Source organism: Hirundo rustica, chromosome 5 (assembly GCF_015227805.2).
Source record: "Hirundo rustica isolate bHirRus1 chromosome 5, bHirRus1.pri.v3, whole genome shotgun sequence".
NCBI lineage: Eukaryota > Metazoa > Chordata > Aves > Passeriformes > Hirundinidae > Hirundo > Hirundo rustica.
In genome coordinates, this window is record NC_053454.1 from 665,101 (window position 1) to 686,715 (window position 21,615).

General features: G+C 52.5%; 1 protein-coding gene across 3 annotated transcripts in view; it reads left to right on the forward strand.

The window, feature by feature from the left end:
• The window catches only part of EXOC6B (exocyst complex component 6B), a 290,129-nt gene that overhangs the window by 170,357 nt on the left and 98,157 nt on the right, over positions 1–21,615 (forward strand). For all 3 annotated transcript variants that reach the window (XM_040064052.1, XM_040064051.1, XM_040064053.1), the window contains exon 18: positions 21,281–21,422. In XM_040064052.1, coding sequence (XP_039919986.1) covers positions 21,281–21,422 — 142 coding nt within the window. The remainder of the gene's footprint in view (positions 1–21,280; positions 21,423–21,615) is intronic.

A 21,615-nucleotide genomic window follows, 5' to 3' on the forward strand; every position in this document is an offset into this window, starting at 1 on the left:
GATGTCAGGCGTCCTCCGTGGTGTCCTCAGGGCGCAGAACCGAGAGGGACAGATGCAAAGGAGCCCTTTTTCCTCTGGCTTTTCCAGGCTTGGAGCTGTTTAGAAGCCAGATGTATTTATTCCTTTAATTGGATCCAGTGCCTAGACAGCTCTTGGAGTCAGCTTCCTACGGAGAGGGGGGCATTACTTTCATTAAGGTAAATCAATGGAAAATAATACCTGGAGCTCCCCTGGAAAGGGTCAGGGATGGAGTAATCCCTTTATTTGGAGGGGCTTTGCCAGCCTGCTCTTAGTCAGGCTCCTTCTTAATGGCGACAAATCCCAGTTTTCCTTTTATCCCTCCTGATTTTCTGCTCTCTGCCTGGTTGGGATTAATTGGCGGGAATAAATCACGGAAGAGGTGGATTCAAAAAAAAAAATAAAAGGGGGGTTGCACAAAGTGGCAGGACAAAGGAGGAATTTTAGCGGAGTTTAATTTGTCCGGTGGAAAGTCGTTGTGGCTAATCCTGGAAGTTTAAAAGGTTAAAAAAAGCGGGATGCAGACATGGACAGGGCATGAGCAGCATCCAGAATCTTCCGTGCCTGGGGCTTTCTGTTCCTGAGGTGATCCAAGTCTTTTAGGGGATTGCTTGGCCTGAGTGAATGCTCAGCAAAATTCCCGTAAAACAGGGATGCCCTGAAGGGGGGAGGATGGACTGGTGGCTGGAGCAGCCCATTCCTGCTTTCCCAAGTGCCTCCAGAATCCCAAGTGTTTTTCAGGATGGAGGGGTCGAAACAGGACCCGGTGGTGCTTTAAAACAAGGAGCAGAGTGTCCAAATCCCATGGATTTCTTGCTGGGTGGGGCAGGCTGACTCCTGGGATTAACCCAGGAGCTCTGTAAACTCGAGTCTGGCTAAGCCGGGTTATCTGGAATTCCAAGGTTTCCTTGTCTGCTTTCAGCAGTTGGAAAATTGATGGAAGCCAAAATGCTCAGTCCCATAAATCCTTTAAACCAGGGCGTGCTTCCTTAGGTGTCATTCCCTCCGTGGAGTCACCTCAGCATGGTTGGAATTTCGGTTTCCATACTGGGACTGAGGCAGCTGTTGGATGATTTCTCTTGCCTGCACCTCCATCCATAAAGGAATCTGAGGCACAGGGAATTCGGCAGCCGAAATTCCGGCCCCGGTGTATGGAATCCAAACATGCCTCCTCCTTCCTGCTCCAGATCCTCAGCCTGGACCTTCCAAAAATCCTACCAGGAGATAAAGTTTGGATTCTTCTACCCTTTAGGAAATTCAGGGCAGATCGTAGGGTTTGCAGCTTCCTGCTTTCCTCTTGTTTCATCCACTGCTCTTCCAAGGCTCTTAAGTTGGGAATGTGGAAAGGGACATCCATTAACAGCTTCCAGAGCTCTCCACACCTTCCTTAACCCATCCGTGGGAGGAGCCCCAGCTGCCCTGGAGGAACCCAAACCTTTTGGGGGATCCTTGTGCAGGGGACACTTGAGTGGAGGGTGCACAGAAAAGTTGGATGCTCGGGATCGTCGCTTGGAGCCACCAGCCGTGGCTGATGCCACCAGCGTGGGTGGAGATGACTTGGTGACCATCACAGGGTCCCTTTCCACAAATGTTTTCCCTGGATCTCACAGCCTTGGGTAGATAGAATGGCAGGAGTGGGAAAAAACATCTCAAAGTGCAGATCCCTGTGGAATTCTCACGGAATTCTCATGGAAATCTCATGATCCTCTGGAGATTTCATGAAGGGCAAGAAATCAGGAGAACGTGACGGGTTAGTTAAAAACCAGTCACTAACTCCTGCAGCTTTCCCCAGCTCTCTGTTTTATCCATCTCCTCCCTGGTTTTATCCATCTTCTCCCTGTTTTTTTAGCTATAACACCTCAGTTTTGAAATGGAAATCCAAAATATGATTCCATTTCTGGGAAAAGACAAAACCAGCTGAAGGTTCGGACGCTGCTGGTCACTCGGGTCTGCTTGGAAAAACCTCTCGGACTGAGCCTTGCTGGCTCATGGAGTAGCAACGGAGCGGGTGGGTTGGGATTTTTTCCTTGGAGCTCATCCCTTTTTTCCAGTCTGTTCAACATCTGGGCCCGCAGTGGGGCAGCGGTTGCGTCTCCTCCGGGCCCCGCGCGTCACCCCGATGTGCCGAGCCTTTCCCTGCCATCCCAACGGGCGGGAATCTGCGTAAACGGGGAATCTGGAGCATCCCTGTGTGTGCAGAGGGTGAGGAACCCCCGGGGTCCGCTGTCCCGGAGGGAGGGCGGAGCGCTCCAAACTTCTGGATCTTTCCTTTCCCTCTCCGACGTCGAACCGTAATTACAAAATTATTTCGGGAAGATGGAGCGATTCAAGTCGCTCTCTTTAAGTTTTCCTGCTGCCGTAAATTGGCAGCTTTGGCCCGATAAATCAGCAGAAACAAACGTGGTTCTTGCTCTTCATAAGTGGGGGAAAAAATTAAAAAAAAAAAAGAAAAAAGAATCTGTATTTAATCAGCTTTTTGTTTCCAAAATGGCAGCTGCTTTGTATTTAATGGAAAATCAGGCTCTTCCCAATGGAAAGAATGTTATTCCCAAAGCGAATACAAAAGAAAATAAAAGCCACAAAAGAGGAGGATGAAATATGTCCATATTTTTTTTTTTTCCCCTTTTTTTTTGGTCTCGTTCGTTCCAGTTTGGAGCCGCGCGCTCCGATCGCGGCCGGGCCACGGCTCTGCTTTGCATCAAGGAATTGGAAAATCTCGGATCCCGGGCACGGGGACCGGGAGAGAGCCTTGGGAGACACGAACAGGACCAAAAAAACAAAGGCTACTTCACGTTTTTGCTTCCAGCTGAAAGAAGGGAGATTTACATGGAATACTGGGAAGCAATTCTTCCCTGTGAGGATGGGCAGGCCCTGGAATGGAATTCCCAGATTTGCTGTGGCTGCCCCCTGGATCCCTGGCAGCGTCCAAGGCCAGGTTGGACACTGAGGTTTGGATCCACCTGGGATAGTGGGAGATGTCCCTGCTCATGGCAGGGTGGGAATGGATGGGATTTAAGGTCTCCTCCAACCCAAACCATCCCGGGATTCTGTGATTCTGGTGCCAATCTCAACTTCCAGCCTGGTGGGACAGTTGGGATCAGGTGGTGAGTGTCTGCAGTTAAACCCACTGGCAAACCAGGATAAAGGCTGTAATTCCTAGAGTAATTCCTAGAATATTTCCTGGAGTCTCTCAGGGCGTGATGTTGTCCCACCCCAAACCTGGACTGTCAGGAATCTTTCCCACCCGTGACTGGTGTGGAGGTCCGTAGGGAGATCCTGCAGCGCTGCAGGAGCCTGGAGAGCAGCTGGATGCTCTGGCTCATTTTGGGTGATCCAGGCTCTGCACCCAACAATTTCCACGTTCTTGGCTCCCAAAACCCCATTTAATTAAAAATACCCTGCCCTGCCTTTGGATGTCGAACGAGGAAAAAGACGGAGATCACGAGATCCGTTTCCTTGGATTTCTGCATGTGTGTGTATCCAGATTTCCCCCAGCAGCTTCCCAGCTTGGCTGCAAACCCTGGAGCTTCCTGAGGAGATCTCTGCCCACTTTGGAATCTTTAAGGCTTCAGAGGAGCTGCCCCCTGCTCGGCCGTGGCAGCTGCATCCCACCCCCTGCCCCTCCTTCTATTCATTTATTCTCCTAATTAACAAAAATTACGAAGCAGAAGTCACTCGTTGACTCTGACAGGGGGAGAAATTGCTTGTTCCTGCTCCTGTGATCCCGAATCCCACGATTTTCCCCTGCTTCCAAACGCCTTGAGTCGCGCTTTTGCTGTTGGGTGTTTTCTCTTCTGCTTCTCAGGCTTCTCATGATTCCAAGGCCTCCCAATTCCTTCAGAGGAAAAACCTTTCCGTGGAGCTGGCTGCTCCACAAATAATTAAAGACCCCCAAAAACAGCCCCAAACCGGATAAAACGGCATTAAATATTTTTAATAAAAGCCCCTTTCAGCCCTGTCTGCGGGAGCTGGTTGTGACCATCACCCCCAGTGTGATTTCCCTCTTCCTTGAGCTTCCCCCAGCTCCAGCCAAAATACTTCCAGCTGTTGACCTTGGGCATCTTGGACACAGCCACGGTTTTCTTCCCCTTTTGTTGGAATGTCAGGGATTTGTGTCGGGCTGCAGTGCCTGGTTTATTTTTGGTGCGGAGAGGGTAATTGCGGGATTTGCTTTTCTCTTTTCTTCCCCCTTTCCCTTTTTCCTTTCTGTTTGTCTGGTTGCCCCTGATCTTCTGGTGGGAGTTCAGCTCTGCCATGCCTTGGTCCCGTTGCCAGATCCCGTTTTACCGAAATATCGAGGTGGGAAATGCTTGCCTCTGGCAAAGGACAACCCGTGGAGTTTTTTTTTTCCACACCTCTGGAATGCAGACGCTGAAACGGGCTCAGCTTCTGCTGAAATTTGGGAGAGATCCTGGGTCAGGCAGGGGATGGGGCCTTCCAGGTTGGCTGGAACAGCTCCACTTTTGGCTCTTTGGAGTTTTCTGGTTGAGTTGATCTTTGCAGGGGACAAATTCCGCTTGGAATTGGGTTAATTGGCGCCACTCTCCGTGGGTTTTTCCATGGTGAACCTGAGATCTTCCGTGGTGGGACTTTGTCTCCTGAACTGAGGTAGGGATGGTCAAAGTCAAGGCCAAGATCCCAGTTTTACTCAGGAAAAGCTCCAGCGGTGAAACTTTTCTGAAATCTGGCGATTTGCTGATGGCACCGAAGGTTCTTCCATGGGTGACCACAGCCTGCCCTGCCCAGCCCAAGGTTCGTCCTTCCCAGAGCATCCATCCTCCTGCCAAACCAACAACTCTGGTTCGTGGGATCGCTTCCGGAATGGCAGATCCCGGGCAGAGGAGGCCATCCCCATTCCTGGGAAATCCAGGAAAGGATTTGAAATCAGCTGGGAGCAGCGGGATGGATGTTGGGGCTGCTGGAAGGGACGCCGCTGTCATGCAGTGACGTCGGCCATTCCATGCGTCCCAGTGTAGATGGAATCCAAAACGCCTTCCCATGGAAATGTGTGTGCACACATCGCCTCTGTTTTCTCGAGCCTGGGCATCAGGAGCTCCAAGGCTTGGGGGATCCCATGGATCCAAGGCTGAGGAGCATCTCATTGGCCCAAAACTTGGAGTATTCCATGGATCCAAAGCTGAGGAGCATGCCATTGGCCCAAGGTTTGGAGTATTCCATGGATCCAAGGCTGAGGAGCATGCCATTGGCCCAAGGTTTGGAGTATTCCATGGATCCAGGGCTGAGGAGCATGCCATTGGCCCAAGGTTTGGAGTATTCCATGGATCCAAGGCTGAGGAGTATTCTATGGATCCAAGGCTGAGGAGTATTCCATGGATCCAAGGCTGAGGAGCATCTCATTGGCCCAAAACTTGGAGTATTCCATGGATCCAAGGCTGAGGAGCATCTCATTGGCCCAAAACTTGGAGTATTCCATGGATCCAAGGCTGAGGAGCATGCCATTGGCCCAAGGTTTGGAGTATTCTGTGGATCCAAGGCTGAAGAGCATCCCAGGTCTGGTCCAAGGCTCAGAATATTCCATGGATCCAGAGCTGAGGACCACACTGTGGGTCTGAAGCTGACAATCATCCTATTGATCCAAGGCTGAGGATCATTCCATGGATCCAAGATTGAGGATCATCCTTTTGGCCCAAGGCTGAGGAGCATCCCGTTGGTCCAAGGCTCAGAGTATTCCATGGATCCAAGGCTGAGGAGTATTCCATGGATCCAAGGCTGAGGAGCATCTCATTGGCCCAAAACTTGGAGTATTCCATGGATCCAAGGCTGAGGAGCATCCCGTTGGTCCAAGGCTCAGAGTATTCCATGGATCCAAGGCTGAGGAGCATCCTGTTGGTCCAGGGCTGAGGAATATCCCATGGATCCAAATCTGAGGGATATCCCATGGATCTAAGGCTGAGGAGCATCCCATTGGTCCAAGGCTAAGGATCATCTCATTGGTCCAAAGCTGAGGAGGATCCCATGGGTCCAAACCTGACGATCGTCCTATTGATCCACAGCTGAGGAGCATCCCGTTGGTCCAAGGCTGAGGAGTATTCCATGGATCCAAGGCTGAGGAATATCCCTTCCTCCAGCAGCCATCCCCGTGCGCCCAGGAGCCCTGACCCACAATCCAACCTTGGCTGGAACGTTTTCCCCCCTTCTTCTTTTCCTTGGCAAATCCCAAACCCACGTGAACGTCACCTCCTGAATTGGCTCCGGCCCATTTTTCCAGCTCCATAAATCCGCACAGTGGCTCCAGTGTTCCGCTCCTGGGATGGCTCCACGGAGCCAGGGATCCAATCCGGGTCTGCCCGTGGCTGAAGTCACTCAGGGCCCGTCGGTGGTCGCACGCCCGGCCCACAGCTGCACGCCAGGAATTGTTCTGCTCCTGTCCACCTTCCACAGGGAAAACAAAAAAAAAAAAAAACCCAAAAAATTAAATTAGGGGACAAAAAAAAAAAGGGGGCGTTGTTCTTAATGACTCTGCTGCAAAGCTGAGTAGAGTTAATTAATTAATTAGGAGTTTTCTGGGTGCCTGCTGGGTTCATTTGGGATGCAGCCCTCTTTGTCCTGGAGAACCATTTCTTTGCAGGATCTTGAGTGCAGATCCACAGCTTTTCGTTTGTCCTTTTTTTTGTTTGTTTGTTGGTTGGTTTGGCTTTTTTTTGTATGTTATTGTTGTTGTGGTGGTTGGTTTGGTTTGGTTTGGTTTGGTTTTGGTTTTTTTTTGGGGGGGGGTAGGGTTTTTGGGGTTTTTTTTTGTTTGTTTTGTTTGGGGTTTTTTTTGGTTGGTTTTGTGTGGGTTTTTTTTAACTAAAAGCTGAAAACACCCAAAACAAACCAGGGGGGAAAAAAAAAATCCAACCAAAAACCTCCATGAAAACCCACTTGGTCCAGTTGAAAATGAACTTCTGGGCAGTTAATGAAGGGTTTATTTTATTAAGTAAACCTCTTCAAAATATTTTTTAAATTTACAAGTACTCGTCGTTCATTTGGTTTGACGTTTTGGGAAGCGTTCGTCTTTTTGGGTGATGGTTTGGGGTTTTTCTGACGCCTTCAGTGAGCGCAGAAAAGGAAAAAGGCAAATCAGGACAGCACAGGCAAAGCAGGAAAAATTTCCAGAGCTGATTTACTGAGTTTGCCCCCAGTTTAGGGGGATTTGGGACAGCCAGAGGATCCAGAAGCTTCTGGAGCAGGAGCTGAGCCCTGTGAGGTCTGCGGGGTCTGAAGTCTCCATCTGTGGCCACGGAGAGAGGATCCACCGGGATTATCCTGGGGTTTGTGCTACCAAACAATTGCTCATTATTTCCCCATCACGTTTCCATCCTCTGCAAAACATCCCCGGTGCCGCCTTACGGATTGGGAAAGTCAGGAAATTCCGTGTCGAAATTACGGGGACAACTCGCGGTGTTTATAGAAAACCGTACATTTAATTCACCAAAGAATTCCCGGGTTTTGGCCCCGCTTCTCTGCTGTCTGAAGTCCCTGGATTTGCACATCTAAATATCCTTAATCGCATCAATCCCGATGCTTGTTGCGGGCGAGGAAGGAATTCTGCTGGTAGCAAAAAAAAAAAACAAACAAAAAAAACCCAACATAATTGGAAACTCTGAGAGCGCTTGGAGCCCGTTAGGCTTTGTTTTCCATGGAAACACTGTTAATTCCTCGGAGAGCTGCTGGGAGGGCTCTCCGTGCCACAGCAGGGGTTGGGTTTGGATTTCAGGGACCAAATCCCACCTGGCTGGGGCCGGGGGAAATGAAGGAGCCACCAACAGGTGAAGGGAAGCTGCGGCTGCCCCTGGATCCCTGGAAGTGCCCGTGGAGCAGCTGGATGGGGCTCGGAGCGCCCTGGGATAGTGGGAGGTGGACCTGGGTGATCTTTGGGGATCCAACCCAACCCATTCCGCGCTTCCAGGGCGGCCAGAGGCGCTCCTGCGATCCCGATCGCGCGTTTGAGATTAATGGGTATTTATTTGAACAGCCATTCCGTTTCAGTAGCTCTTAATGAGTCCTTTGATAGCGAGTTCCTTAATTAACGAGGCAGCCTCTCGGCGTTTCCTCTCCCTAATTGGGAACAGATTGGCCGTTTCCAAACAAACGCTCCCGGCTCCGGAGCCTTCCCCCGCGGGCCCTGCCCCTGGCGTGGGATACGGATGGAAAAGAGGGGGTTTCGATGGAAAAGAGGGGATTTCAATGGAAAAGAGGGGATTTCGATGGAAAGAAGGGATTTGGTGGCTGATCTCCTCAAGCAGGATGGACCTGGTGGAGACTGAGTTTCGGGGCTGCCCAGGGAGGTTTGGGGTCTGTGAGGTTTTTGTCTTTTCTTCGCGTTAGAGCCGGGATTAACGCACGGGAGACGTGGGTTTTCGTGTTGGGACTCGGTGTTTATTAATTCCTACGTAAAGCACAGCCTGACGAGTTGCGAGTTCCAGCTAATGAGGCAGAATGTGGATCCCTCTCCAACTCTTTCCGTGGTCTTTTAAGTGCTGATTACCCAGTAACGAGGTGACACCTAAATTATTTATACTTTTAACACAATAGCCGAGAACCCAAGGACCTTTTTCACCCAGTGAGAAATAAACACCCAAAACCATGAAGAAGGAGGTGAAGAAGAAGGACTTAGGCAACGCCTCAAATCCTCCATATTGCCTGATATATATTATTACATACTAAACCCTTAAATTCTCAGTTTTCCACCCTGTGAGATCACACAATTCCATCCAAACCGTCACTCAGTTTCGGGAGCTGTTCCACAGCCTCAGGTGAAATGTGGTGTTTCCTTTTAGCCCGGAAAGGCTGGAATTCTCATCCCCCGGGGTTCCAACGCCCCTGGAGGTGTCACTCAGGCTGTGGTTGTGTCCCAGACTGGACTCGGTGGTCCTGGAGGGCTTTTCCAGCCTCGGTGATCCTGTGGTGATGGATCCTGGTGGGAGCCCCTTGGCCGCATCTCTGGGAGAGCTTTGGAGTTTGGCTGCCCCCTTTCAGCGCTTGGAATGGCCACAGGGAACCTTCTGGATGTCCAGAGGGATCCTGGTGGCACAGGGGTGACAGTGTCACCTTGGGCCACAGGGAACCTTCTGGATGTCCGGAGGGATCCTGGTGGCACAGGGGTGGCAGTGTCACCTTGAGCCACAAGGAATCTTCTGGATCCCTCCTGTGTGTCACCTTGGTCCACAGGGAATCTTCTGGATCCTTCCTGTGTTTCCAGAGGGATCCTGGTGGCACAGGGGTGACAGTGTCACCTTGAGCCACAAGGAATCTTCTGGATCCTTCCTGTGTGTCCAGAAAGCTCCTGGTGGCAGTGTCACCTTGAGGCACGGGAATCTTCTGGATCCTCCCTGTGTTTCCAGAGGGATCCTGGTGGCACAGAGGTGGCAGTGTCACCTTGAGCCACGGGGAATCTTCTGGATCCTTCTTGAGTGTCACCTTGGTCCACAGGGAATCTTCTGGATCCTTCCTGTGTGTCCAGAGGGATCCTGATGACACGGGGGTGGAAGTGTCACCTTGAGCCTCAGGGAACTATCTGGATCCCTTCTGTGTGTCACCTTGAGGCATGGGGAGTCTTCTGGATCCTTCCGGTGTGTCCAGAGGGATCCTGGTGACACGGGGGTGGCAGTGTCACCTTACACCACAGGGAACCTTCTGGATCATTCCTGTGTGTCACCTTGAGCCACAGGGAATCTTCTGGATCCTTCCTGTGTTTCCAGAGGGATCCTGGTGGCACAGAGGTGGCAGTGTCACCTTGAGGCACAGGGAATCTTCTGGATCCCTCCTGTGTGTCACCTTGAGCCACAGGGAATCTTCTGGATCCTTCCGGTGTGTCCAGAGGGATCCTGGTGGCACAGGGGTGGCAGTGTCACCTTGAGCCACAAGGCATCTTCTGGATCCTTCCTGTGTGTCACCTTGAGCCACAGGGAATCTTCTGGATCCTTCCTGTGTGTCCAGAGCGATCCTGGTGGCACAGGGGTGGCAGTGTCACCTTGAGCCTCAGGGAACCTTCTGGATCCCTCCTGTGTGTCACCTTGGTCCACAGGGAATCTTCTGGATCCCTCCTGTGTGTCCAGAGCGATCCTGGTGGCACAGGGGTGGCAGTGTCACCTTGAGCCACAAGGAATCTTCTGGATCCTTCCGGTGTGTCCAGAGCGATCCTGGTGGCACAGGGGTGGCAGTGTCACCTTGAGGCACGGGGAATCTTCTGGATCCTTCCTGTGTGTCCAGAAGGATCCTGGTGACAGAGGGGTGACAGTGTCACCTTGAGCCTCAGGGAACCTTCTGGATCCCTCCTGTGTGTCACCTTGAGCCACAGGGAATCTTCTGGATCCTTCCTGTGTGTCCAGAGCGATCCTGGTGGCACAGGGGTGGCAGTGTCACCTTGAGCCTCAGGGAACCTTCTGGATCCCTCCTGTGTGTCACCTTGGTCCACAGGGAATCTTCTGGATCCCTCCTGTGTGTCCAGAGCGATCCTGGTGGCACAGGGGTGGCAGTGTCACCTTGAGCCACAGGGAATCTTCTGGATCCTTCCTGTGTGTCCAGAGCGATCCTGGTGGCACAGGGGTGACAGTGTCACCTTGAGGCACAGGGAATCTTCTGGATCCCTCCTGTGTGTCACCTTGAGCCACAGGGAATCTTCTGGATCCTTCCGGTGTGTCCAGAGGGATCCTGGTGGCACAGGGGTGACAGTGTCACCTTGAGCCACAAGGCATCTTCTGGATCCCTCCTGTGTGTCACCTTACACCACAGGGAACCTTCTGGATCCTTCCTGTGTGTCCAGAGGGATCCTGGTGGCACAGGGGTGGCAGTGTCACCCTGAGAGCTGTCGTGGCAGCCCCGAGGTTCCATCAGGAGCTGCGGACAGAGGGATTCATTGCCAGGAGCCTGGCTACAAACTGAGCCGCCAAACACTCAATCCGTGGATTTTGCTGGCCTAGCACCCTCGGATTGCTCTGCCTGACCGAGCTTGGACCGAGGAGGCGTTTGGGCATCTTGGCCGCGGAGATCTGCCAGCTTTCACCTGTGGTCCCCGTCCTTCCCGGCGCAAATCCAGGTTTTGATGGGATTTGCGAAGGTCTCAAGTACCGGGTGACCCCGGGGGAGCTTTTCCTGGGATTCCCTCGCGCGGTTTGCAGCTGTGTCGTTTCCTACACGCAGTAGTAGAACACGCGTAGTTCAGTAGTAGAACACGCGTAGTTCAGTAGTAGAACACGCGTCGTTCACCGCCTTGGTGGACGAGCATCGGTGCCTTTGAGGAAGGTTTTCCCCGTCCCCTGCATTGAGCTCAGCTCAGGGCTGCATTCCTGCTCTTTGCTCATCCCACCCTCTGGAAAAATCGTTCCTGAGCTGCAGAGGGACCGAGGTGTCCGGGCAGGTTGTTCCTAAAATCCAGACAGAGCCAGAGCCGTGCTGGAGCCACGCTGGGGAGAGCAGGGTCAGGGCATCGTCACCGGTGCTCGATCGGGGCGATGGCACGGGGACAGCCTTTGGGAATGTCCTGCTCCTGCTGCGCTCCCAAAAATCATCAGGGAATTTGCACCATGGGGAGAGCCTTTGGGAATGCCCTGCTCCTGCTGCGCTCCCGAAAATCATCAGGGAATTAGGGCCATGGGGAGAGCCTTTGGGAATGCCCTGCTCCTGCCACACTCCCGAAAATCCTCAGGGAATTAGGGCCATGGGGACAGCCTTTGGGAGTGTCCCTGCTCCCGAAAATCATCAGGGAATTAGGGCCATGGGGACAGCCTTTGGGAGTGTCCCTGCTCCCGAAAATCATCAGGGAATTAGGGCCATGGGGACAGCCTTTGGGAGTGTCCTGCTCCTGCCACGCTCCCGAAAATCATCAGGGAATTAGGAATATGGGGACAGCCTTTGGGAGTGTCCTGCTCCTGCCACGCTCCTGAAAATCATCAGGGAATTAGCGCTATGGGGACAGCCTTTGGGAGTGTCCCTGCTCCCGAAAATGATCAGGGAATTAGCGCCATGGGGACAGCCTTTGGGAGTGTCCTGCTCCTGCCACGCTCCTGAAAATCATCAAGGAATTAGCGCCATGGGGACAGCCTTTGGGAGTGTCCTGCTCCCAAAAATCATCAGGGAATTAGTGCCATGGGGACAACCTTTGGGAGTGTCCCTGCTCCTGCCACGCTCCCGAAAATCATCAGGGAATTAGCACCATGGGGACAGCCTTTGGGAATGTCCTGCTCCTGCCATGCTCCTGAAAATCATCAGGGAATTAGCACCATGGGGACAGCCCTTGGGAGTGTCCCTGCTCCTGACACGCTCCCGAAAATGATCAGGGAATTAGGGCCTTGGGGACAGCCTTTGGGAGTGTCCCTGCTCCCGAAAATGATCAGGGAATTAGGGGAATGGGGACAGCCTTTGGGAGTGTCCTGCTCCTGCCATGCTCCCGAAAATCATCAAGGAATTAGCGCCATGGGAACAGCCCTTGGGAGTGTCCCTGCTCCTGAAAATCATCAGGGAATTAGCGCCATGGGGACAACCTTTGGGAGTGTCCCTGCTCCTGCCACGCTCCCGAAAATCATCAGGGAATTAGGGATATGGGGACAGCCTTTGGGAGTGTCCGTGCTCCCAAAAATCATCAGGGAATTTGCACTATGGGAACAGCCTTTGGGAGTGTCCCTGCTCCTGCCACGCTCCTGAAAATCATCAAGGAATTAGCGCCATGGGGACAGCCCTTGGGAGTGTCCTGCTCCTGCCACGCTCCTGAAAATCATCAAGGAATTAGCGCCATGGGAACAGCCTTTGGGAGTGTCCTGCTCCTGAAAATCATCAGGGAATTAGGGCCATGGGGACAACCTTTGGAAGAGTCCGGCTCCTGCCACACTCCGGAAAATCATCAGGGAATTAGCACCATGGGGACAGCCTTTGGGAATGCTCTGCTCCTGCTGCACTCCCGAAAATCATCAAGGAATTAGGGGAATGGGGACAGCCTTTGGGAGTGTCCCTGCTCCTGCCACTCTCCCAAAAATCATCTGGGCATTAGCGCCATGGGGACAGCCTTTGGGAGTGTCCCTGCTCCTGCCACGCTCCTGAAAATCATCAAGGAATTAGCGCCATGGGGACAGCCCTTGGGAGTGTCCTGCTCCTGCCACGCTCCCGAAAATCCTCAGGGAATTAGCGTGGATTCAGGGCTGGAGCCGTCCCGGCTGAGCGCGGCGGCTGCTCCAAGCAGGATTTCTCCAGGAGCTGCGACGGCTCCGAGCTTCGCGCTCCGTGCCAAGGCACAAGTCCCGGCACCGCCGCCGAGGGTGGGGCAGGCGGCGATTTTTGGGGCGGGAAACGATTTTGGGGTGGGTAATGATTTATTTTTGGGGTGGGTAATGATTTATTTTGGGATGGATAATAATTTTGGGGTGAGTAATGCTGTATTTCAAGGCAGGTAACGATTTTGGGGTGGGAAAATATTTTGGGGCCAGAAACGATTTCGGGGCAGGAAGTGATTTCGGGGTGGGCAACGATTTTGGGGTAGGTAATGGTTTATTTTGGGGCAGGTAATGGCTTGGGGGCAGGAAGCGATTTTGGGGGGTTAAAAAATTTTGTGGCAGGTAATGATTTTGGGGCGGGAGATGTTTTTGGGGTGGGTAATGATTTATCCTGGGGCAGGTAACGATTTTGGGGTGGGTAATGATTTTGGGGTGAGTAATGATTTAATTCAAGGCAGGTAACGATTTTGGGGTGTGAAATGATTTTGGGGCAGGTAACGATTTCGGGGCAGGAAACGATTTTGGGGCAGGTAATGATTTCGGGGTGGATAAGGATTTTGGAGGGGGTAATGATTTATTTTGGGGCAGGCAACGATTTTGGGGTGGATAAGGATTTTGGGGTGGATAAGGATTTTGGGGTGGGTAATGATTTTGGGGTGGGTAGTGATTTATTTCGGGGCAGGTAACGATTTTGGAGCAGGAAACAATTTTGGGGTGGGCAAAAATTTTGTGGAGGGTAAGGATTTTGAGCCAGGTAACGATTTTGGGGCAGGTAATGATTTTGGGGCAGGTAAAAATTTTGGGGTAGGTAACAATTTTGGGGCAGGTAACAATATTGGGTGAGGCAATGACTTTGGGGTGGGAAACGATTTTGGGGTGGGTAACGCTTTTGGGGTGAATAATGATTTATTTTTGGGCAGGTAGCAGTTTTGGGGCAGGTAACAATTTTGGGGTGGGCAACGATTTTGGGGCAGGTAATGATTTCTCCTGGGGCAGGTAACAATTTTGGGGTGGGTAACGATTTTGGGGCAGGTAATGATTTCTCCTGGGGCAGGTAACAATTTTGGGGTGGGTAACGATTTTGGGGTGAGTAATGATTTATTTTTGGGCAGGTAAAAATTTTGAGGCAGGTAAAGATTTTTGGGTGGGCAATGATTTTGGGGCAGGTAATGATTTCTCCTGGGGCAGGTAACGATTTTGGGACAGGTAACGATTTTGGGGCGGCTAACGATTTCTCCTGGGGCAGGTAACGATTTTGGGACAGGTAACGATTTTGGGGCGGCTAACGATTTATCCTGGGGCAGGTAACGATTTTGGGACAGGTAAAAATTTTGGGGCAGGTAATGAGTTCTCCTGGGGCAGGTAACGATTTTGGGGTGAGTAACGATTTATCCTGGGGCAGGTAACGATTTTGGGACAGGTAACGATTTTGGGGTGAGTAATGATTTATTTTTGGGCAGGTAACAGTTTTGGGGCAGGTAACGATTTTGGGACAGGTAACGATTTTGGGGTGGGTAATGATTTCTCCTGGGGCAGGTAACGATTTTGGGGTGGGTAATGATTTATCCTGGGGCAGGTAACGATTTTGGGACAGGTAACGATTTTGGGGCAGGTAATGAGTTCTCCTGGGGCAGGTAACGATTTTGGGGTGAGTAACGATTTATCCTGGGGCAGGTAACGATTTTGGGACAGGTAACGATTTTGGGGTGAGTAATGATTTATTTTTGGGCAGGTAACAGTTTTGGGGCAGGTAACGATTTTGGGACAGGTAACGATTTTGGGGAGGGTAATGATTTCTCCTGGGGCAGGTAACGATTTTGGGGTGGGTAATGATTTATCCTGGGGCAGGTAACGATTTTGGGGCAGGTAACGATTTTGGGGCGGGTGATGATTTATCCTGGGGCAGGTAACAATTTTGGGACAGGTAACAATTTTGGGACAGGTAACGATTTTGGGGTGGGTAATGATTTATCTTGGAGCAGGTAACAGTTTTTGGGTGGGTAACGATTTTGGGGCGGGTAATGATTTATCTTGGAGCAGGTAACAGTTTTTGGGTGGGTAACGATTTTAGGGCTGGTAACAATTTTTATTTGGGGATGGGTAACGATTTCGGGAGGGTCGGTGCTGTCACAAACACCTCCGTGCCGTGCTCAGCTCCGTGCATCCCGAGGCGAGTCCGGCTCTTCCAGCGCTGCGGGAAAACTCAAAAAAAACCCAAAACAAAACAAAAAAAAGAACCAGGGGAAAAAAAAATTTAAAAATAAACAACCCCCAATGCCGTGAAGTGAAACTCGGCGGTAAATGAGCTCCGAAGAGGCGAGACGGGCACCCGTGGCAGGAGGATGTGCTCAATCCCTGCCAGCCCCAGCCGTTCCAGGCGGGAATACAAACAACCTTCAGCTGCAGCGGCGGCTTATTAGCGCTGATATATCAGCGGCCGCGCGCTCGTTTGTCTCCTGTCAGCGGCAGCTGCTTATCCAGCAGATTTCCCGCTGTATTCCTGGGGAAACGGCCTGAAATTGATGTTCGCGAGCCACGGCTGACTTTATAAGGAGCTGCTGTAACTCGTGGGGCGCAGGGGTGAGGCAGGAAAGGATTAAGCTGGGTTTTATTTATAAGGAGTGAAACCCATAAATTCTGTGAGGGGTTTTAAATCTCGGTGCCCGGGGGCAGGAGCTGCTGCTCATCCCTGGTGGTGCCTTCTGTTCTCTGAGCAGACATTTAACACCGTGATTGAAACTCCTGTGGCATCTCCGAGTTCTCTGATAATAAATATAAGAGGTGGGGGGAAAAAAGGGATTCGGGCTTAAAAAGCAGGGGAAAAAAAAATAAAAATCCATACACTTTTGCTTTTCTTTGGATAATGCATGATCTAAACCGCGAGGCATCTGTGTGTTCTTGGAGAGGGAGAGCTGAGTGTTTTCAAAAGAAAAGAGTTTTAGGTGTTCAGACAACAAGGAGGAAATAAAAAGTCGTGTTGTCAGCTGGCCTGAGAAGGTTCAGGGTCAGAGTGAGCACGGTGGGCATTTGCACCTGAAGCAGAGTTAGGCCTGGCCTAATCCTGGAAAAGGCAGGAGGAGGGAAGGCTGAGCTCTGAGCTTCTAAGCTGGTTTGGATCCCCTTTCCCATCCCTCCAACAAGTCCTGGGAGAACATTCCTGTCAGGAACAGCCTGAAGTGCCCCTTCCACTGGGGGAAGCCTCTCACAGCGGCGCTGCCGAGCCCTGATGGTGGAATTGCTTTTCCCGTCCCCTTTTCCCCGTTTGGGGTTTAATGATGCCACATTTCGTCTCAACTGTTTGGTGGTTTTCACCCTTACTTCTCATTCACTCTCTCCTGACCAGAAATCGGAGCCTGGGGCAGGTGTGGGTCACCCTCAGGCACCTCCAGAGGTTGATCCGAGCGTGCTTGGGGCGAATCGGGGTGGTTCCTCTGAAATTCTGGTCGGCGGGGAGAGAAAACCTTCCTGGGGTTTTTCCTTTTGTGTGGTGTGGGAAAAGAGGGAATCCAGTGGGACCTGGAGAGGTGAGCATGGGGAAAGCTCATGGAGTTCATCTTGAGAGGAGAAGGGAAAAATCCAGGGAATTCTCAGAGTCCCTGAAGGGGCTCCAGGAGAGCTGGAGAGGGGCTGGGGACAAGGGCTGGAGGGACAGGACACAGGGAATGGCTTCCAGTGGGAAAGGGGAGATTGGGCTGGGATCTTGGGCATTGGGAATTCCTGTCTGGGAGGGTGGGGAGGGTCTGGGAATTCTGGAATTCGCGGATTTGCTGTGGCTGCCCCTGGATCCCTGGCAGTGCCCAAGGCCGGGTTGGATCCTCCTGGGACAGTGGGAGATGTTCCTGCCCATGGATGGGGTGGAAATGGGATGGGATTTGAGGTCTCTTCCAACCCAGACTCTCCTGGGATTTTGGGAGATGGGAGCTGGGCTGTGCTGAGGAGCCCCTGTGTGGAAATCCAGGGATCACTGGAAGTGTGTCCTTCTAGAGCCATTCCCTGTGCCCTCGCTGACTCCTGCAATTTTCCCAGCTTTCTTTTAGGATCCCTTCCAACCCAAACCATTCCATGATTCTCACCTGGGGGTGAGAACCTCCAAGGCTTCTCCAAGGGTTACAACCCTCTGTAAATTCCCGCTCACGTGGAGCGTGAGCTGCTCCAGGGAATTTCTCCTGCTCTTCCAGGAAGGATCAGGAGCCTCATCCCCTATCCTCAGCAGGCCCCCAGGGATTGGCAGCCCATCTTTGATTTCCCATCCTCTGCTTCCATCTGGGACATCCCAATGACACGTGGAGGGGTTGGGGGCGCTTGGAACGTCCAGCCGGAGCGGAGGAGGCTCAGGGGAGACTCGCCGGGATTCGCTCCTCCCGAGGGGCAGCTGTGACAGGGACAGGACCTGGGGAATTCCTGGGGCTGTGTCAGGGCATGGTCAGGCTGAAGGTCGGGGAAGGATTCCTCATCCAGAGAGCTTGGACAGCGCTCACATGGATAGGGTGGGATCTGGGGGTGTCTGTGCAGGGCCAGGGCTTGGATCCAGCGTCCTGTGGATATTCCCTGATTCTGTCAAAACCCGAGCGTCTGTTGGAGGTAATGAAGAAAAATCGCAGCCGGGCAGCGCCGTACTTCCCGCGGCTCTTGGGGATGAGGAATTGGCGCGAGCGGGGTTTTAAATAACGCAGCGTGTCAGGGAAGCGCAAACAAATGATGAAGAGCGAAGGGAAAAAAAACACAACCCCGGAGCTCTGCTAAACTTTATGGTGGCCGTGCTTCATCTTCATTTCGGCGCAGGTGTTTGCAGGGAGGTGAGCGATGGGCGCTCCGGAGCCTGGGAGCGGCGGCGGGCGGGAGATGGAGCACCCTGCCCTGCAACGCCTCCTTTTTAAAATGAAAATAAAAAAAATAAATAAAAAAAATATTTTTATTGTTGAAAAACTCCTGCTGAAGATGGATGTGGCCCGAAGATCTGTGCCAACTTTGCGGAGCTGGGGAATAAAACCTCTTCCCGGCGCACGTTGCTGTGCCGTGGTAGCGAAACCGGCGATGCCGGGCTGGAAACGCCGCTCTAATCCCAGTTTAAACACAGCTCCTAAGCCGCGCCTCGGTGTCAGGAAAGCGTGCTAAGAGCCTTTCGTGAGCGTTTGAGGACATAATCTCCTGCTGGAGCTGTTCTCGGGGCGGCTCCGTCATCCAAAACCTCCCTCGTGGGGCGGTGCACGCAGGCAGCGGGATCGTTCCCCTGCCGTGGCGTCAGCCTGAGGGTTTGGCCAAAATCCCGCTCCTGTCCCAAAGGATTTGCCCGTTTTTTTAATGGGTTTAACTCCTGTTGAGGACCCACCTGCCGTAGAGAGGGTCGGGTTGTGGCTGGGAATGTCCAAGGTTGTTACCCTGGTTTTTCTGAGCCTTTTGATTTTCTTAAATGGAGTCAGATCTTTTTAGTTATTGTACAATATTAAGAGCAGTTTTCTACCTTTTCCCACAGGTGTAACATAAACAAATCCTTTGTTTTTCATTCTCTGTCCTTTGTTTGCGTATTTCTAACCTGAAAACAATTGTAACTGACAGTTGGTCTGGCCACTGAGGCTGAGGGGTGGAAACCCCAAAAAGCCAATCTTCTGCTAGACCCACAAATGTATAAAAAGTAAAAAAATAAACAAAGGGCTCTCTTCTTCTCTCGGCTCTCTCAGCTGGGATCGGAAGGACCTCTGCAAAAATCCCTTGTCTGTGTGTGACCGCTCTGTGTGTCTCGGTGACACAAGGTCAGGTTGGACGCGGCTTGGAGCGGCCCGGGACAGTGGGAGGTGTCCCTGCCCCTGGAATGAGACGGGCTTGAGGGTCCCTTCCCACCCAAACATTCCACGATTCCCTGATAATCCGTGGGAATGTGGTCTTGCCTGCGTTAGGATGAGAACTCTTCCCCAGAGCTCTCCTGGACTGCAGCTTCTCCCCGGTGCACCCCACAAGGCCTCGCCCCTCCCGCAGCCGTCGGCGCTTCCAGAGGGAATTCCCTTGGAAGAAGGCGCTTGTGACGTTGGGCACTGTGGGAAGATCCCATCACGGATGGGAAGCGCTGGGGAGGCTGGGCTGGGCTGGGGAAGTTCTCTGGTGGCTTTGACTGAGGAATTTGGGCTGGTCTGGAGAAGTTTTGTGCTGGTGGCTTTAACTGAGGGGGATGGGCTGTTCTGGAGTTCTCTGGTGGCTTTGACTGAGGAGGTTGGGCTGCTCTGGAGCTCTCTGGTGGCTTTACCTGAGGTTTGGACTGCTCTGGAGTTCTCTGGTGGCTTTGACTGAGGAGGTTTGGCTGGGCTGGAGAAGTTCTGTGTTGGCTTCACCATGGGGCCTGTCTGCTCTGGAGAAGCTCTCTGGCGGCTTTGGCTGAAGAAGTTTGGGCTGCTCTGGAGAAGCTCTCTGGTGGCTTCACCATGGGGTTGGTCTGCTCTAGAGTTCTCTGGTAGCTTTGACTGAGGGGGTTTGGGCTGCTCTGGAGAAGCCTTTTGGTGGCTTCACTGTGGGGTTGGTCTACTCTGGAGTTCTCTGGTAGCTTTAACTGAGGAGGTTTGGCTGCTCTGGAGAAGTTCTCTGGTGTCTTTAACTGAGGAGGTTTGGCTGCTCTGGAGAAGTTCACTGGTGGCTTTAACTGAAGGAGTTTGGGCTGGTCTGGAGTTCTCTGGTGTCTTTAACTGAGGATGTTTGTGTGCTCCGGAGGATCTTTCAGGTGGCTTTGACAGAGGAGGTTTGTCTGCTCCGGAGAATCTCTCTGGTGGCTTTGACTGAGGAGGTTTGGCTGGTCTAGAGGAGTTCTCAGGTGGCTTTGACGGAGGATGTTTGTGTGCTCCGGAGAACCTCTCACGTGGCTTTGACTGAGGATGTTTGTCTGCTCTGGAGAACCTCTCAGGTGTCTTTGACTGAGGATGTTTGTCTGCTCTGGAGAACCTCTCTGGTGGCTTTGACTGAGGAGGTTTGGCTGGTCTAGAGGAGTTCTGAGGTGGCTTTGACTGAGGAGCTTTGTGTGCTCTGGAGAACCTCTCTGGTGTCTCTGACTGAGGATGTTTGTGCGCTCCGGAGGATCTCCCTGGTGTCTCTGACGGAGGAGGTTTGTGCGCTCTGGAGAACCTCTCTGGTGGCTTTGATGGAGGATGTTTGTGCGCTCTGGAGAACCTCTCTGGTGGCTTTGACTGAGGATGTTTGTCTGCTCTGGAGAACCTCTCAGGTGGCTTTGACTGAGGATGTTTGTGCGCTCTGGAGAACCTCCCTGGTGTCTTTGACGGAGGAGGTTTGTGCGCTCTGGAGGATCTCCCTGGTGGCTTTGACGGAGGAGGTTTGTGCGCTCTGGAGAACCTCTCTGGTGTCTTTGATGGAAGATGTTTGTGTGCTCTGGAGAACCTCTCTGGTGTCTTTGACTGGGGATGTTTGTGTGCTCTGGAGAACCTCTCAGGTGTCTTTGATGGAGGAGGTTTGTGCACTCTGGAGAACCTCTCTGGTGTCTCTGAGGATGTTTGTGTGCTCTGGAGAACCTCTCTGGTGTCTTTGATGGAGGAGGTTTGTGCACTCTGGAGAACCTCTCTGGTGTCTCTGACTGAGGATGTTTGTGTGCTCTGGAGAACCTCTCTGGTGTCTTTGACTGAGGAGGTTTGGACTGGTCTGGTGGAGTTCTCTGGTGTCTTTGACTGAGGATGTTTGTGCGCTCTAGAGAACCTCTCAGGTGGCTTTGATGGAGGATGTTTGTGGGCTCTGGAGAAGCTCCCTGGTGTCTCTGACGGAGGATGTTTGTGCGCTCTGGAGGATCTCTCTGGTGTCTTTGACTGAGGATGTTTGTGCGCTCTGGAGAACCTCTCTGGTGTCTTTGACTGAGGATGTTTGTGCGCTCTGGAGAACCTCTCTGATGGCTTTGACGGAGGATGTTTGTGCGCTCTGGAGGATCTCTCTGGTGTCTCTGACGGAGGATGTTTGTGCGCTCTGGAGGATCTCCCTGGTGTCTCTGACGGAGGATGTTTGTGCGCTCCGGAGGAGCTCCCTGGTGGCCCGGTGGCGGTGTCCCTGACGCGTGTCCGTTTGTCCCGCAGGGGAAGGTGGCGCAGACGGCCTGCATGTCGGCCTGCAAGCACCTCTCGACGTCGCTGCTGCAGCTGCTGCTGGAGGCCGAGGTGAGGCAGCTGACGCTGGGCGCCCTGCACCAGTTCAACCTGGACGTGGAGGAGTGCGAACGTAAGAGCCCCACCGCCCCTGCCCTCGGCGTGGCCGGCCCGGCGGGAATTCCTGCCCGGCCGCGGGTTTTTGGGAAAGCCCCAAATCCGGGTGGACCACGCCCAAAGTGACCTCGGCCCATTGAGGGTGGCAGAGCAGCTCTGTTTGTAAAATGGGTTATTTGTTGGTCAGGCTGGAGGAAATGAAGGGAAGG